This window comes from Nomascus leucogenys, chromosome 24 (genome assembly GCF_006542625.1).
Source record: "Nomascus leucogenys isolate Asia chromosome 24, Asia_NLE_v1, whole genome shotgun sequence".
NCBI lineage: Eukaryota > Metazoa > Chordata > Mammalia > Primates > Hylobatidae > Nomascus > Nomascus leucogenys.
Genome location: NC_044404.1, coordinates 27,983,785 through 28,002,165, shown reverse-complemented (window position 1 = coordinate 28,002,165; position 18,381 = coordinate 27,983,785). Strand labels below are relative to the sequence as shown.

Genomic DNA, 18,381 nt, shown 5'->3' with positions numbered 1-18,381 from the left:
CATGAGGTCAGGAGATTGAAACCATCCTGGCTAACACAGTGAAACCGTGTCTCTACTAAAAATACAAAAAATTAGCCGGGCGTGGTGGCGGATGCCCTTAGTCCCAGCTATTCAGGAGGCTGAGGCAGGAGAATGATGTGAACCCGGGAGGCAGAGGTTGTAGTGAGCTGAGATCACACCACTGCACTCCAGCCTGGGCGACAGAGCGAGACTGCATCTCACACACACACACACAAAAAGACCATATGCTAAATGTCTCGCCTTGGGGTCCCCAACAAGTGGGGCCTCGGCGTTGTGATGATGAGTACTGATTTCGTCCTCCTCTTGCAACCTGCAGCTCATCCTGCTTTCTAGGGGTGCTATGACACTTTCTTGGGCCCTTGGGAGTGGGAAGAAAGCTCTATGTTACTCTTTTTTTTGAGACGGAGTTTTGCCCTTGTTGCTCAGGCTGGAGTGCAATGGCATGATCTCGGCTCACTGCAACCTCCGCCTCCCAGGTTCAAAGGATTCTCCTGCCTCAGCCTCCCGAGTAGCTGGGATTACAGGCAAGCACCACCACGCCCGGCTGACTTTTTATATTTTTAGTAGAGATGGGGTTTCTCCATGTTGGTCAGGCTGGTCTTGAACTCCCAACCTCAGGTTTGGGAACCCCACCTGCTGTGTGAGCCACCATGCCTGGCCTATTCTACTCTTTTTTCTTTTTTCCTTTTTTTTTTTTTTTATACGAAGTCTCGCTCTTGTTGTCCAGGCTGGAGTGCAGTGGCATGGTCTGGGCTCACTGCAACCTCTGCCTCCCAGGCTCAAGCAATTCTCCTGCCTCAGCCTCCCGAGTAGCTGGGATTACAGGCACCCGCCACCATGCCTGGCTAATTTTTGTATTTTTATTAGAGACAGGGTTTCACCATGTTGGCCAGGCTGGTCTTGAACCCCTGACCTCAGGTGATCTGCCCACCTTGGCCTCCTGAAGTGCTGGGATTGTAGGTATGAGCCACTGTGCCTGGCCAGCTCTATTCTACTCTTGGGTTATTCCAGAGGACTGAACTGGGCTGGGCTACAGGAGGGTGGGTGGATGGCAGAGCAGGTTTAGGCCTTTCCACTCATTAACTGGTCTCCTCACCTCAAACTTCTTTTGTACTTAGGAAAGTCGAGATGGTCGTGTGGACAGCTGGCGAAACTTCCAAGCCAATACAAAGGGGAAGAAAGAGAAGAAAAATCGGACCTTCCTGAGACCACCGAAAGTAAAAATGGAGCAACGTGAGTGACCACCCGGGGTCACAGGCACAGAACCTTCCCCCTGCTATGTCCCTTCCTGCTTCAAAGGACTCATTCTTTCCTCCCACTTCCACCCCAACATAGAGTAGTATTTGCTTTTTAGTCCATTTTGTTTTCAATACAATTTAATATTGATCAGAGTAATTCTTTTGTACATTGAAATGAGGGGCTTGGTTTAAAAAAAGACCTTGCCCTCTCCCTGCCCCTAGAACAACCAGGATTGGAAGGTGCCACCATTGGTGCTGCCTTCTCTTCCCACAGCCTGTAACTCGATGTTTTGTACTTCACTGAATTGCGATGGTTAGAAACTTCATCGATAGTTTGTGGAAATCATCCGATTAAACACATTGCTTAAAATGCCGTTGCTGTGACTTCAGAGACCAGCCTGGGGAACCTTAGGAAACCCTTGTCTTCAGTTGCTCGCTTCTGGGTGTGCTCCCTTCGAAGGCCCAGATGAGACAGGGAACACTTGTGGGCACACAGAGCGGCATCTGGTGCCCTGTGGTGTTTGGCATGTGCCCCCCGTCTACTGACCAATCAGTGTGGCATGAGGCCCACGCCACCCCAACCTTTCACTTTCCAAAGAGCTAGCTGTCCTCCACCCAGTACCATGTCCTAGCCTGTCTGCATTTGTTAGTGGTCATATTCTTTATGTATAATAAATTTTTATACCCAAGCCATTGATGTGCGCTTCCTTGTACTCTCCCTTGTGGGTCCCTTGTCTGGCTTGGCCAAACCCCAAAATGCTTTGGGGTTGGACAGATCTGGCTGAACCTTAGTTTCTTCATCTACAAAATGGGAATATAAATGACTGCAGCAGCTTTTAGGGCGGATTTAGCATGACCAACACAAGGTAGCTACCTTAGTGCTCCTTGGGTATTGCCAATATCCTATTATTTCTGTGTAAAATGAAGATACTGATTGTTTTGAGGATTAAATGAAGTAATATATGAAAGCGTCCAGCTCATAGTCGATGCTCAAATGTCCTGCTTACTTTCAGGGACAGAATCAGCCCTCAGGAGGGGCCTAAAGTGAGGAGTGGAAAGGTGACACTTGAAATGTGAAGATACAGGAAACTAGGTGACTCAAAACTAGAGTTTTGCTTTTTGCAATGTCTTGTAGACGAGTAAACAGGCACAATGACTACGAAAGGCACCATGTCTTTTAGTATCATGAGAAGTGCAACTTTCTTTTCTCTGTGGGAGAGGACAGAGGCTTGGGTGTCTTACTGTCCTTCCAAGTACCACCGAGCACATCCAAACCACACATGAAGTAGAGCACAGTGGTGAGTGGGCGGGTGTGCCTCTGGCTAAAACCGGACCAAGGCAGGGGGAGAAAATGTTTAGTTGCCCTGCAAAAGTGGTACATGCCGTGAGGTAATGCAGTCCTGACTAGGGGGGCAGTGATTATCTTTTCTAGCCAAGCAAAGCAAAGCAACCCCATTTCACTCCAGGATGTGGGTGCACACACCGCTTCCTTAGAGGTTAAGTGGTGGTGGTTCAGTTCAGCTATCTGCAAACTTACCTTTGCCCTCAAGGAGGCTGTGCCAGCAATTAGCTATGGGTGTTCTCACGCTGCTGTGAAGAACTACCTGAGACTGGGTAATTTATTAAAAAAAGAGGTTTAATTGACTCATGGTTTCGCAGGCTGTACAGGAAGCATATGGCTGGGGAGGCCTCAGGAAACTTAACAGTTGTGGCAGAAGGTGAAGAGGAAGGAGGCACGTCTTACACGGCGGGAGCAGGAGGAAGAGAGCACAGGGAGAGGTGCTCTACACTTTTAAACAACCAGATCTCACCATCTGGATAGTGATAGATAAGAACTCACTATCACAAGAACAGCAAAGGGGGCGGCCCCTATGATCCAAACACCTCTTATCAGGTCCCTCCTCCAACATGGGGGATTGCAATTGGGCATGAGATTTGGGCAGGGACACAAATCCAAATCATATCAGGTGTGTTTATTCATTGAACAAATATGCTGGTTTAGAAATAAAATGGTGAACACTGCAGGATCCCTGTTGCCTGCCTCACAGCTGGGGCACACGGGCAAGAAGACTGTGTCCACTGCTCCAAGAAGGGGGCCCTTGATCTCATTTTTAGCAGCCAGGGAATGTTTCCTGAAGAAAGTGGCCCTTTTAAAAACTGGAACCCAGGGGCTGATGCATCAGTTAGGAGTGTTTTGGCTGCAAAGAATAACTGGCAAGAAGAATTAGAGGAATATTTTACTTCTATAAGTGGAGACCGGTGGTTTCAGGTATTGTTCATGGTGGAATCATTCATTCAGTAATACCTCCAAGAAAACAGGCTCTTACTATGCTTCTCCGTCCTCTCTGGAAGGTTTGGCATCTCACAGTTGCAAGAAGATTCTAGCATCACATCTTATAACAACTACCAAACAGAAAGAAGTCGTCCAGGAAGGAAAATTTTTCCCAGAAGATGTCACTGATTAGAAAATGGGTCACATGGACACCTCTTGGTAAGTTTGGCTGGGAGAGCTGCGAAGAACAGACAGGCAATACACCAAGTCTTACTCCTTGGGATTGGGCACCTGTTTCCAATAAAATAAAGTTGGCAAGATGAAAGAATGCCTGCTGAAAAGGCTGGGCGGGGTGGCTCAAGCCTGTAATCCCAGCACTTTGAGAAGTCAAGGCAGGCGGATCACGAGGTCAGGAGATCGAGGCCATCCTGGCCAACATGGTGACACCCTGTCTCTACTAAAAATACAAAAAATTAGCCGGACGTGGTAGCAGGCACCTGTAGTCCCAGCTACTCAGGAGGCTGAGGCAGGAGAATGGCGTGAACTCAGGATGCGGAGCTTGCAGTGAGCCTAGACCGTGCCACTGCCCTCCATCCTGGGCCACAGTGAAACTCATCTCAAAAAAAAGAATGCCTGCTAGAAACAGTGAACAGTGTCTGGCACAGAAGGGGTGGGACTTTAGGGAAAGGTGTTTCACTCAGAAGGAATGGCATGTGCAAAGGCCCAAAGGGTAAGAGAATAGCCCATTCATGGGACTGAGCAACATTTGTTATGCCTAGAGCACAGACGTGAGGTGAGATGAGACCAGGGAGATCATAATGGCAGATCGAGGAATTTGGGTTTCAGTCAGGACATCCCATTTTCCTAGATGGACCAAAGTCTGCCCACTTCCTTTCTGGCACATTTTAGTGACAGACCCACTGGGAAGATCAGCAGTGGTCCCAGCCCATTCTCATAACCCTGCTTGGAGCAATCTCTGTGATGACCTGGCTGGGGAGAGGCAGTACAGTCAAGACTGGCCTCCAGGGCGGGGCTGTGGCTATGGCAGTACCATCCTCTCCCACCCCTTCATCCATGAATAGGTTAAGGGGAGCTCTCTGGGTAGGGAAGGCTTGCTGGAGGAGTGTCAGGGCCCAGAGAAAAATGGAAGGCTGGATGAACCACTTTTCTTGTTTTCTGTAAATAATGGAGCAGATAGGCACCCCAGCTGTGGAGCCAACTGCTGGCAGAGGACCTTTGTGGGCAGAGGTGGGGTGGAAGGAGCCAGCCAGGTATGGGTAGAAACCCGGCATATGGGCCGGTAACATCAACTCTGAGCCTCAGCATCCTAGTATGTAAAGTGGGAATTGCACCTTTAAAATGAAATGTAGGCTGGGTGTGGTGGTTCACGCCTGTAATCCGAGCACTTTGAGAGGCCGAGGCAGGCAGATCACTAGAGGTCAGGAGTTTGAGACCACCCTGGCCAACAAAGTGAAACCCCGTCTCTACTAAAAATATAAAAATTGGCTGGGCATGGTGGCGCGGGCATGGTGGTACATGCCTGTGTCCCAGCTACTTGGGAAGCTGAGGCAGGAGAATCACTTGAACCCGGGAGGTGGAGGTTGCACGCAGTGAGCCAAGATCTTGTGCCACTGCACTCCAGCCTGGGCGACAGAGCGAGACTCCGTCTCAAAAAAAAAAAAAAAAAAAAAAAATTGTAACCACTGAAAGCAAGCATCAGCTGTTGTTGCCTTTGGCATTCCAGTCACCTGAACCCCCACACCCTATGGCTGTGGCTTCTCAGCTGCTTCCTGGAGCAGCCACAGCCAGCTTCACTTTCTGGCCCCTCCCGCTTCCCTGGGGCCCCAGTGGAAGTAGGAGGAAATGTGTGGGAGGTTGTGGATGGGTCTGGGCCTGCCCTAAGGGTGGAACTCAAGGAAACAGGATTTGCCCCTCTCCATTTCCTTCCCACTCTTCCCAACCTCAGCCTAGCACATCTGGATCATCTGCCCCTTGCTGGAGGTTATCAGTGCTTCTCACCATTAGAACTGGGGGCTCAGAGCTGGACAAGGGCACTGTGGAATGAGTGCAAAAGGGGCGTGAAGTCACCCACCTCCTTGAGTTTTCTGCTCTGCCACTCATTAGCATTGTGACTCTGGCAAATCATTTCCCCTCTCTGGACTTTAGCTGCCTCCTCAGGTAAAATGAGGGTAAAAACACCTTCTCCATTCCTGTTTTGCAAATTAGTGAGATTCTGTTCATTATAAAAAGCAAATAGAGGCAAACCTTCCAAATGGAGACAATATGCCTGCATTTGGCATCAGACAGACTGGAGTTTGAATCCGGACTCTACTGTGTGTGTTACTGTGAGGGTCGAGGAGGTCAGGGAAGCCAGGTGCCCATCACAGTGGGGTGCACAGTGGCCGTTCTTCCGTGTCCCACTCCTGCTGGTCGTTCCCTGCTTTAATAAAGGGATGAAAGAACTGAGGATTGAGGACACCTGGGAAGCTTGTTAAACAGACATTTCCTTTTTTTTTTTTTTGAGACAGGGTCTTTGTTGCCCAGGCTGCAGTGCAGTGGCACAATGATCAGGCTCACTGCTGCCTCAACCTCCCGGGCTCAAACTATCCTGCCTCACTATGTTGCTCAGGCTGGTCTCGAACTCCTGAGCTCAAGCACTCCTCCCACCTCAACCTCCTACAGTGCTAGGATTATAGGCATAAGCCACCGCACCTGGCCTACAAGGACATTTTCTGATCTCCCTGAAGATTCTGATTCAGGGTGGAGTATGTGTGTGTGTGTGTGGTAGGGAGACAGACAGCTGGATCTTTAACAAGCTCCCAACCTAACCCAGCCAGGGCTGGAGCCATCAGGCAGGGACAGCCAGTCCTCCAAGATGTGGGGGGTGGGTGGAGCTTAGGGTTCTGTCAGTGATGCCATTATCCTAACCACATACCTGTGGCTTAGCGGGGCTGCCATTCCCCTGGTGGGAGACAGGAAAGCATAGCTAGAAACAGCCTCTGAAGGATTGAACTCTCCTCTCCTTGGCTTCCTCCGGAGTCCTTCCAAGCCTGTATTGCTCCATGGGCTGCTACCTTGGAATTGCCTGGGTGCTTGTTAAAATTTCACTCTTCCTGGCCCCATCACCAGCACTGCTATATCAGAATCTTTTTTTTGGAAATTGGGTCTTGCTTTGTCACCCAGGCTGGAGTGCAGTTGTGCAATCATGGCTCACTGCAGCCTCAATCTCCTGGGCCTGAGCGATCCTCCTACCTCAGTCTCCCAAATAGCTGGGACTGCAGGTGCGAACCACCATACCTGGCTAATTTTTTTTTTCTTGGTAGAGATGGGGTCTGGATTTGTTGCCCAGGCTGGTCTCAAACTCCTGGTCTCAAGTGATCCTCTGCCGCAGCCTCCCACAATGATGAGATTACAGACATACACCACTACGCCTGGCCTAAACCTTTATTTAATTATTTTATTTTTTAAACCCTGGGACACTCAACCGGAGCTTGGGTAAATAAAGAGATTTTCATTTACTGAATTCCTGATACGTGCCAGTCATCATGCTGAGTGTGAGGTAGGGAGTATGTGTAGCTGTTTCAGACTCAGAAAATAGGCTCAGAGAACATTCACTGCAGGTCTCAAGCTGAGGACCAGAAGCGGCGGTTAAACCCTCATCTGGCAGATTCTTAGAGCTGGCATTTGAGAATGTCCACCTATGCCATGGCCCAGTTTGCTTTCCTCTGTGGCCTGACACCTCTGCTCCCTGCTAAGCCCGATATTTTGGTTGTGGTAGGGGCTGGTGGGGAGAGGTATTAACAGAAATAGAGTAACTTTCAGTGCAGAACGTGCAAAGCTGGAGCACTGGATGCAGTCCTAGGCTTTTGCCAGAAATCTGGTCCTTTGCCTTGATCAGACAAGGGACTCCTCAGTGCAAGGGTTTGTCTTCTCCCTCAGCCTGGTGGCTATGGGGACAGGGATGGCTTTGTCTCCCTCTCAGCCAGATATGGCTTCAGAAGGCAGAATCTTCTCTTTCCCAGAGGCTGGGCATTTCTGAAGGCAGGTCTGTCTCCCCTTCTGTTGAGGGCACCTGTGGGCAGGGCTTTGTCACACCCATTGTACTGGCCTCCTGTGGGCAAACTGGCTGTGTGTCCCCTCATACAGGGTGCCTTCTGAAAGCAGCTTTGGGTCTTTTTCATCAACTTGGGGCTCACTGGATTTGGGGCTGTACCCATTGAAGCCTGGGCTCCTGAGGACAGGGGTGTGTCTCCATCTCTCCCAGGCTGGGGGCTCCTGAGGACAGGGCTAAAACCTTGTCTAGGTCAGGGCTCATCTCCCCCTCAGTCAAAGGACCCAGTTCCTCTCTCCCCTGCCAACCCAAGCCCAGCCCTTCCTCCCAGAGGGGTGCAGCATCGGAGGGGCCCAGCCCAGTATTGTGGGATGAGCTGGTGTGCCTGGCTGGATGTGGGTATTCCCCGTGATCTTGGTGTTGGGGCCCCGCCCCAGGAGCTGGCTTCCTGGCCTCAGCTGCCCTGCCCACCCAGCAGAGCCCGGGGGCAGGCCTTTCCTAATCCTTCATCCTGCTGCTGCTCATTGGAAGGTAGAGCAGAGTGAGTCACACACCTGTGCCTGGGCCCGTCCTCTGCCTCCTCTCCGCTCATTACCTGCTTCCTGAGCTCCCCGAGAAGCCGCCAGGAAACATGCTCTCAGGGGCCCCCCATCTGCCTCAGCCTGTTTGTCACTGCCTGGACCACTGTCCCTGCTGTTTGTCAGGTAAGAGGCTGGTGGCCTGAGGGAAGGACTAAGTTTCGGCCGCTTTGTCTAGCTGCCCTGCAGAATCCCCAAGGCTGCTCAGATTCTGGAAGGGTCCACAGAGCTAGGCGATGTCTGATTTCCCTCCTGTAGGCACCCCCTCAAGGACACACGGCCCGTCTTTGTTGCCCACAGACACAGCACAATCCTCTCACCCCTCAGGGCCATTCACACACACTCAGCAACAGACGCAGCATTCCACACACACCACACAAAACACATCCTCGTCACCCACAGAACCCCTTCACAACACACAACAGACCCTCATCATCCACAGATATAGCCCACGACCCTCCCTATACACATACACGAACGGGCACCAACGGACAATATTGCCTCACGTGATGCAGATCCTAACCCAAGGGAAAACATCCTTACAGACACACAACATGCACAACCGCACTGACAGACCCACACCCCAACCCGGAAGACCATCCACCCACTCACTGCAAACAAACCTACTCCGCAAGGTCTCACAAATATCTTCCCTACACACACACACACACACACACACAGCAATGCAACCATCTGTACATATCACAGAACTCCCCTTCCCCTAGATGCCCCCGCCCTATTGTTCAGTCAGTAGGTCAGTAATCCCAACCCCACTTCTCACCCTCCCGAGCTCACGCACTGGCAGCCAGGCCGCACAGCGGAGCAAGAAGGGCAGAGCTGAGCCAGGGGTCCCAGCCACACTAAAGAGCATGACAGGAGAGGCTAGCACTCCCAGCTGTCTCAGTGCTGCCTCCTATGGCCCTAGGACTTACAGCACACTCATGATAAAAACACGGGTGGATCACCTGAGGTCAGGAGTTCGAGACCAGCCTGACCAACATGGTGAAACCCTGTCTCTACAAAAAAAAAAAAAATTAGCCAGGGATGGTGGTGTGCACCTATAATCCCAGCTACTGGGGAGGCTGGGGTGGGAGAACTGCTTGAACCCAGGAGGCGGAGGTTGCAGTGAGCTGAGATGGCGCCACTGCCCTCCAGCCTGGGTGACAGGATAAGACTCCATCTCAAAGATCTTGCATATCTTTGGCCAAAAAAAGAAAAAACAAAAATAAGCCAAAATGGTTTTCTTGCCGTTATAAGTTGTGTCTTCTTAAAAATGTCATTTTCTGTTGAATTGCTTGTTTATAGGAGCATGATTGCTTTTTACAAGTTGGTTTTATATCCAGAAATCTTGTTTAAGTGCTGTTTTGGTTCTAATAATTTTTCTATGGAATTGCTGCAATTTTTCTATGTAAATAGTCTGTGAAGATGACAGTTTTGCTTTTCCTTCCTAATCTTCATAATCTTTTTTTCCTTTGGTCTGATAGTCTTCACAATAGAATTAGGTTGTGATTATTCCTATATGATTATTCCCATTTGCAAATTAGAAAACAGGCTTGAAGAGGTAATTTGGCTTTTTCAAGTTCACACAGAAAGCAGATGGCATCAAGATTTGAACTCAAGTCTCTTTGATTCTAAAACCCGTGCCCTTTTCCCTGTGGTATTCTTTCAACCACATTATCCTCCATTTGCTGATGAGAAAAGCGATACTCACAGCAAGGAAGTGTCCACAACACTCTTGGCAAAGGACAAGTTTTGAGAGCAGAAAGAACTGAACAACCCCTTTATAACAGTTGTGCAGGGCTGCCCTAGTTTAGTGTATCTGGATCCTAATTCCAGCTCTGTTACCTACCAGCTATGTTACTTGGATAAATCACTTCCTCTCTCCGATGTCATTCATTCGTTCATTAAGCTTTATCCAGCACCTGCAATGTGCCAGGCAACGTTCCAGATCTTGGCAATAAACTCAAGGAGATTACAGTTTAGCTGGGGAGAAGATAATGAGCAAAGTAAATAAATAAATAAAATACATGTATTAGATGTGATACGTGCTGTGGAGAAAAGGAAAGCAGGATGAGAGCCTGGGAATGTGGGGGGATGGCTGCAACTTATTAGGGTGGTCAGGAAAGGCCCCACTGAGAAAGTGGCATTTGAGGAAAGACCTAACTTTGAGTGTCTGAGGAAGGGTGGTCCAGGCAGAGAGAACAGCAGGTGCAAAAGGGTGAGGTGAGGCCGGGCGTGGTGGCTCACGCCTGTAATCTCAGCACTTTGAAAGGCCGAGGTGGGTGGGTCACTTGAGGTCAGGGTTCGAGACCAGCCTGGCCAACATGGTGAAACCCCATCTCTACTAAAAATACAAAAATTAGCTGGGTGTGGTGGCACACGCCTGTAGTCCCAGCTACTTGGGAGGCTGAGGAAGGAAAATCGCTGGAACTCAGGAAGAGGAGGTTGTGGTGAGCTGAGATTGCACTGCTGAACTCCAGCCTGGGCGACAGAGGGAGACTCTGTCTCAAAAACAAACAAACAAAAAAAACAAAAAGAAAAACAAAAGGGTGAGGTGAGAGTGTATTGAGGAAGGGCAGGAAGACTAGAATGACTACAGTGGAGGGAGCGAGATGTAGGGGATGAGGTGAGGTCTTACAGGGTCTTGCAGGTGCTTTAAAGGACTTTGACTTCTCCCGTTAAGTGAGATGGAAGGCCCCGGGGGGCTTTGAGCAGAGGAGTGATGTGATGTGACTGACGTTAAATAGTTTAACCGCGTTGCTGTATTAAGAACAGACTAGGCTGGGTATGGTGGCTCACGCCTGTAATCCCAGCACTTTGGGAGGCCGAGGTGGGCGGATCACATGAGGTCAGGTGTTCAAGACCAGCCTGGCCAACATGGTGAAAACCCGTCTCTACTAAAAATACAAAAATCAGCTGGGCGTGGTGGTGCACACCTGTAATTGCAGCTACTTGGGAGGCTGATGCAGGAGAATTGCTTGAACCTGGGAGGCGAAGGTTGGAGTGAGCTGAGATCGTGCTACTGCACTCCACCCTGGGTGACAGAGTGAGACTCCATCTCAGAAAAAAAAAAAAAAAAAACAGACTAATGGGGACGTGAGTATGGAAGCAGGGAGACGGGGGAGGAGGCTGCAATCCAGCGGGGAGGTGGAGGGATTTGGACCAGGGCTATAGCAGTGGAGGTGGTGAGAAGTGGCAAGATTTTGGATCTGTCATTTTTCTATCTATCCATCCATCCATCATTTAAAGTTTTTTTTTTTTTGAGACAGAGTCTTGCTCTGCTGCCCAGGCTGGAGTGGAGTGCAGTGGGGTGATCTTAGCTCACTGCAACCTCAGCCTCCTGGGTTCAAGTGATTCTCCTGCCTCTGCCTCTTGAGTAGCTGGGATTAACAGGCACGTGCCACCACGCCCGGCTAATTTTTGTGTTTTTAGTAGAGACAGGGTTTCGCTAGAGGGCAAAAGAGCCCCTGGTTGAGAACCACTGATATAGTAAAATTCCTACCTATTACACACACACATATTTTGAAGACAAGATCTCACCCTGTTACCCAGGCTGGAGTGGCAGTGGTGTAGTCACGGCTCACTGCAGCCTCAGCCTGCTGGGCTCAAGTGATCCTCCCACCTCAGCCTCCCGAGTAGCTAGGACTACAGGCGTGCACCGCCATGTCCAGCTAATTTTTTCTGTATTTCTTGTAGAGACGTGGTTTTACAGGCGTGAGACACTGTGCCCAGCCTTACTTATAATATTTAATTTATTCTTTTAATTACTTATATACTTAAATATTGTGGGCAATAGCTCGTTATTTTATAAATATTTCTTTTTTGCACTCAAATTTCATGAAACAAATGTATAAGCATCTTTTACGCCAGCATCTTTGTTGTTGTTGGAGCCCCTTTGCTGTCATTTAACAGAGCTTTCGAGGCTGCATAATTTTCACTTCCGTCTCCATTGAATGAGATACAGCACTTAACATCCCAATAAGATGCTATCACAGGAAAATTACATCCCAAGACACAATTATCCACTACGTAACATTGGGACAGTTTTCTTTTTCACTGCTGTTCTGATCTCAAAATCTCAACAAGTATTGCTTTAAAAAACAAACACAAAATTGAATTTCTTTTAAAAACAAACAGCAAAAAACCCTTTCTTAATTATAAAAAATTGAAAACCGCCGGGCCTGGTGGCTCGCGCCTGTAATCCCAGCACTTTGGGAGGCTGAGGTGGGTGGATCACTTGAGGTCAGGAGTTTGAGACTAGCCTGGCCAACATGGTGAAACCCCCATCTCTACTAAAAATACAAAAATTAGCCAGGCATGGTGGCAGGTGCCTGTAATCCCAGCTACTTGGGACGTTGAGGCAGGAGACTCACTTGAAAGCGGGAGGCAGAGGTTGCAGGGAGCCGAGATCATGCCGTTGTACTCCAGCCTGGGTGACAAAAGTGAGACTTCGTCTCAAAAAGAAAAGAAAACATGTGCAGCAGTACATTTAAAGGTATAATGGAACCTCATGTACCCTTAGCCAGCTTCAACAATTATCAGCACACTTTTTATTTTTTTTTAAGAGACAGGGTCTCACTCTGCCATGTAGGCTGGAGTGCAGTGGGATGATCATGGCTCACTGCAGTGAATTTTAAAAAGTTTTTGTAAAGATGGAGTCTGGCTATGTTGTCCAGGCTGGTCTCAAACTCCTGTCCTCAGGTGAGGACCACCTGGACCCGCCAAAGTGCTGGGATTATAGGTATAAGCCACCATGCCTGGCAATCCTCAATTTCCCTCCCTCCCTCCCTCCCTTCCTTCTCTCTCTCTCTTTCTTTCTTTTTTTGACAGTCTCACTCTGTCACCCAGACTGGAGTGCAGTGGTGCAATCTTGGCTCACTGAAATCTCTGCCTCCCGAGTTCAAGCGATTCTCCTGCCTCACCCTCCTGAGTAATTGGAATTACAGGCATGTGCCACTACGCCCGGCTAATTTTAGTATTTTTAGTAGAGACGGGGTTTCACCACGTTGGCCAGGCTGGTCTCGAACTCCTGACTTCAAGTGATCCGCCCGCCTCAGCCTCCCAAAGTGCTGGGATTACAGGCATGAGCCACTGCGCCCGGCCCAATTTCTTTCTTTTTTTTTTTTCCCTTTTGTTTGAATCAGGATCTGAGAAGATTCATGTAGCAATTGGTTGCGATGTCTCTTAATTCTCTTTATTTAAGTAGTTAATTTATTTGGAGGCGAGTTCTCACTGTGTTGCCCAGGCTGGTCTCCAACTCCTGTGGTCAAGTGATCCTCTCACCTCGGCCTCTCAAGGTGCTGGGATTATAGGCATCAGCTCCTACGCTTGACCTCTTAATTCTCTTTTAATCAATAGTTTCTCCCTATATCTTTTTTTCTTGTTTAGAATTTATTATTTTATTATTTTTATTTTTTTGAGATGGAGTTTTGCTCTTGTTGCCCAGGCTGGAGTGCAATGGTGCAATCTCGGCTCACCGCAACCTCCACCTCCCAGGTTCAAGCAATTCTCCTGCCTCAGCCTCCCGAGTAGCTGAGATTACAGACATGCACCACTATGCCCGGCTAATTTTGTATTTTTAATAGAGACAGGGTTTCTCCATGTTGAGGCTAGTCTCGAACTCCTGACCTCAGGTGATCCGCCCACCTCAGCCTCCCAAAGTACTGGGATTACAGGCGTGAGCCACCGTGCCCAGCTAGAATTTATTTATTGAAGAAAGCAGGTTGTGTGTTCTGTATGTTTCTTATCATGTACGTTTGTTGAGTGCATCCCTGTGATCTGTTTCCTTCTGTAACAGGAGCAAACTGGTGGTTAAACTTGCTGATTCTGTTTCGGCTTTCTTGGCAAGACTGTTTTATGGGTGGTGTTGCGAATTATGCGTGCTCAAACACAACTTCAATAGGACAGTTTTCAAACATACACAAAAAGAGAAGGAAGAGTACAAGAAATCCTTGTGGTAGTTTCCTGTGGCTGCTATAAGAAGTTACCACAAACAGTGGTTTCAGATAACATACGCCCGGGCGTGGTGGCTCACACCTGTAATCCCAGCACTTTGGAAGGCGGAGGAGGGCGGATTGCTTGAGGTCAGGAGTTTGAGATCAGCCTGAGAACACAGTGAGACTGAGATCGTGCCACTGCACTCCAACTTGGGAGACAGAGTGAGACTCCATCTAAAAATAAATAAGTAAATAAAAATCAATCAATCAATAAAATAAATATTTTGCCACATTCTCTATTTCTCCCCTCTCTCCCTTCATTCCTCTTCCTTTTTTCTTCATACTCTGTATCCATCCTTCTTTATTTCTTCTCTTTGTTTTTCTTACTTTCTCTCTTTGTCCTTCCTTTCTTCTTATTTTGCTGTAATATTTTAAAGCAAATTCCACATATATGGACATTTTGTTGATAACTGCAACACCATTATCTCTTAATACTATTATCAAGAATTCCTTAGCATTATCTAAAATCCTGTCCATATACCAGTTTCTGTGATTTTCTCAGATATGTCTGTCCTGGATATCTTCTGTTTTCTCCTCCAGACCCACTGTGGGAATGGCGGTGCATGCCCAGAGTACACTCCACCCTTCTTCACCCACCTCTTGCCCCGGAGGCTGCCCGGTAGGGACCACATTAACGGTTCCTTTGTTTCTGGTTGGGCTCAGCCAACTGGCCGTGCCGATAAGACGTCAGAGGATGGGAGAAGAGAAAGGTTTGAGTATTTATTTCCTGGTTCCCTCCCTGCCAGTTGCAGGATCAGCTGCAACTTCTTTTTTTAATATTTTTATTTGAGACAGAGTCTTCCTCTGTCGCCTAGGCTGGAGAGCAGTGGCTTGATCTTGGCTCACTGCAACCTCTGCCTCCTGGGTTCAAGCAAGTCTCCTCAGCCTCCCGGGTAGCTGGGATTACAGGCATGTGCCACCACGCCCGGCTGATTTTTGTATTTTTATTTTTATTTTATTTTATTTTTTTTTTTTTTTGAGACGGAGTCTTGCTCTGTCGCCCAGGCTGGAGTGCAGTGGCGCAATCTCGGCTCACTGCAAGCTCCGCCTCCCGGATTCACGCCATTCTCCTGCCTCAGCCTCTCCGAGTAGCTGGGACTACAGGCGCCCGCCACCACGCCCGGCTAATTTTTTTGTATTTTTAGTAGAGACGGGGTTTCACCGTGGTCTCGATCTCCTGACCTCGTGATCCGCCCGCCTCGGCTTCCCAAAGTGCTGGGATTACAGGCGTGAGCCACCGCGCCCGGCCGATTTTTGTATTTTTAGTAGAGACAGGGTTTCACCACGTTGGCCAGGCTGGTCTTGAACTCCTGACCTCAAGTGATCTGCCCGCCTCGGCCTCCCAAAGTGCTGGGATTACAGGCGTGAGCCACCATGACTGTCCTCTTAAATCTCTTTTTAATCTGGTACAATCTCCTCCCTGTTTCTTGTGTGCTTTTATTTCATTTCATTTTTAACCTTTTGTTTTGTTTTGTTTTGTAGAGACAGGGTCTCCCTGTTTTGCCCAGGTTGGTCTCAAACTCCTGGGCTCAAGGGATCCTTCCGCCTCAGCTTCCCAAAGTGTTGGAATTACAGGCATGAGCCACGGAGCCTGGTCCTGTGTTTGTTTTTGTGTTCATGCGGTTGATTTCTGGAGAGAACTGGCTCCATTGTCCAGTAGAATGTTCTATATTTTGGAATTGGTTGATTCCTTGTGAGGTCCTTTAATTTATTCCTCTGTCCCCTGTATTTTCTGAAAACTGAGGTTAGACCTAAAGGCTTGATTAGATTCAAATTTGGACATATTTTCTTTTTTTTTTTTCACCCAGGCTGGAGTGCAGTGGCACCATCTCGGCTCACTGCAACCTCTGCCTCCTGGGTTCAAGAAATTCTCATGCCTCAGCTTCCCAAGCCGCTGGGATTACCAGTGGTAATCAGCAGGTGTGTGCCACCATGCCTGGCTCTTTTTATTATTACTATTATTTTTAGTAGAGACAGGGTCTCACCATGTTGGCCAGGCTGTTCTCAAATTCCTGACCTCAAGTGATCTGCCCACCTCAGCCTCCCAAAGGCCGCTGGGATTACAGGCGTGAGTCACTGTGCCTGGCTAAATTTGGACATATTTTCAAGTGGAGCCAACATAATTTGCTAACAGAATGGATGTCAGGTGTGAGAGAAAGAGTCGAACTCAGTTCCCTCATTTGTAAAATATTGATAGTAATATCTACCTACCTACCCTGCTTATTGATAATCTCAAAAGAGGTGCTGATCTGCAGCTGCCACATGTGCGCATGAAGGGACTATACTGGAAGGCAGGCCGAGCCAACAGTCCCGGACCTTGAGCCAGGCGTCCTGGAGACTCTGGGCAATGGAGGCTGGTTGATCTCGGAGGTCCCTCCGAGGCTTGCTGTCCCTCCTGGAGGGTGGTGGCTGGAGGAGGGCTGAGGTGAAACTGTTTTGGAACCAAGGATCTGGGCTGGGGAGCAGAGTTGAGGCCTTGCCTTTTAGGTGAGCAGTTTGCATGAAGGCTTAGTTCATGTACAGACCATGTCCTCATATTTCAGGGCACTCGAGGCTCAAAGAGCCTGTAAGGGAGACAAGAAGAAATGATCAAACTGAGGCTGTTTCTTTTCTTTTTTTTTTGGTTTTAAATATAAGTATGGGGTCTCACTATATTGCCCAGGCTGGTCTTGAACTCCTGGGCTCAAGCAATCCTCCTGCCTTGGTCTCCCAAAGTGCTTGGCCTGAGCCTGTTTCCATGTCCCTGGCAGGATATGGGGATTGGGACAGTGCGTGTGGTGGGTGAGCATGGAGCAGTATGGACGCATGAACTTGAGGAAGGAGATGAGCCTGGCAGGTGTGAGTGAGGGGAGACTGGGCGTGAGTGTGCAGGTGAGTGGAGGAACACAGGGTGAGTGGGCATCTTTGCCTGAGAGTAGGCACTGAGCGTATGCGAGTGTGCAAGTGTTATGTGGTCTGAGTGTGTCTGCCTGTGTGTGATGTGGGGCTGGAGGTGGAGGAGGAGCAGATGCTTGGCTCTAGTTCTACATGACTGAGGCAAATGTTAAAAGTGGTTTGTCCTGGCCAGGCGCGGTGGGTCATGCCTGTAATCCCAGCACTTTGGGAGGCTGAGGCGGGCAGATCACTGGAGGTCAGGAGTTCAAAACCAGCCTGGCTAACATGGTGAAACCCCATCTCTACTAAAAAGACAAAAATTAGCCGAGCATGGCAGTACTTGCCTGTAATCCCAGCTACTCCAGAGGCTGAGGCAGGAGAATCACTTGAAACTGGGAGGCAGAGGTTGCAGTGAGGTGAGATTGTGTCACTGCACTCCAGCCTGGGGGACAGAGTGAGACTCTGTCTCAAAAAAAAAAAAAAAGTGTTTTGTCCTTTGAGAGCCATTTTTGGCTTTGATAAGGGACATTAGGAGGAGGAGCCTGGCCCAGATACCCAGAGCGGAGCTGCCGATACAGGCCCCCGACTCTCCTTACACCTGCCTTGCCGTGGGACCCTGGTCCTGTCAGGACCTCAGTTCCCCTCTCTGTGTAGGAGGTTGTTGGGTTGGCTGATGTATCTGAGGGACTTGCTCCTTTAGACAGGGTCCACCCCAGTGCCTGGTGCCTGGGGGTGCTCAGATGGTGCTTGTTGGTTGGTTGAAGGAATGAGTGGGTAAATGGACTGGAAACTGAGGCAGAGACTCTGGCTCACCTCTCGCTTATGCACATGGGATGCCCCCACCGGCTCACTTTCACACATACCCCCACACTCACACATTCATGTGCATTCACCCTTGATTGCCCGCCCCTCTTCACCCACACGCTCCCATGAACTCACACTCTGCCAACCCACGCCAGCCTGGGTGAAAGAAAAAAAGAAAAAAATGTCCAAATTTGAATCTAATCAAGGCTTTAGGTCTAACCTGTTTTCAGAAAATACAGGGGACAGATGAATAAATTAAAGGACCTCACAAGGAAGCAATCAACCAATTCCAGAATATAGAACATTCTACTGGACAATGGAGCCAGTTCTCTCCAGAAATCAACCGCATGAACACAAAAACAAACACAGGGCCAGGCCCCGTGGCTCATGCCTGTAATCCCAACACTTTGGGAAGCTGAGGCGGAAGGATCCCTCGAGCCCAGGAGTTTGAGACCAACCTGGGCAAAACAGGGAGACCCTGTCTCTACAAAACAAGGTCTCAGGGAGCTTCCACCTCCACCCCCACAGATCTGTTCCCATGGGGTTT

The 18,381-nt window shown here is 49.0% G+C and overlaps 1 protein-coding gene across 1 annotated transcript in view; it reads left to right on the top strand.

Moving 5' to 3' along the window:
• The window catches only part of DNAJC8 (DnaJ heat shock protein family (Hsp40) member C8), a 30,438-nt gene extending 28,488 nt beyond the window's left edge, over positions 1-1,950 (top strand). Inside the window, exon 9 of the mRNA XM_030805889.1 lies at positions 1,140-1,950. Coding sequence (XP_030661749.1) covers positions 1,140-1,262 — 123 coding nt within the window. The 3' untranslated portion in view covers positions 1,263-1,950. The remainder of the gene's footprint in view (positions 1-1,139) is intronic.
• Positions 1,951-18,381: the final 16,431 nt, after the last annotated feature.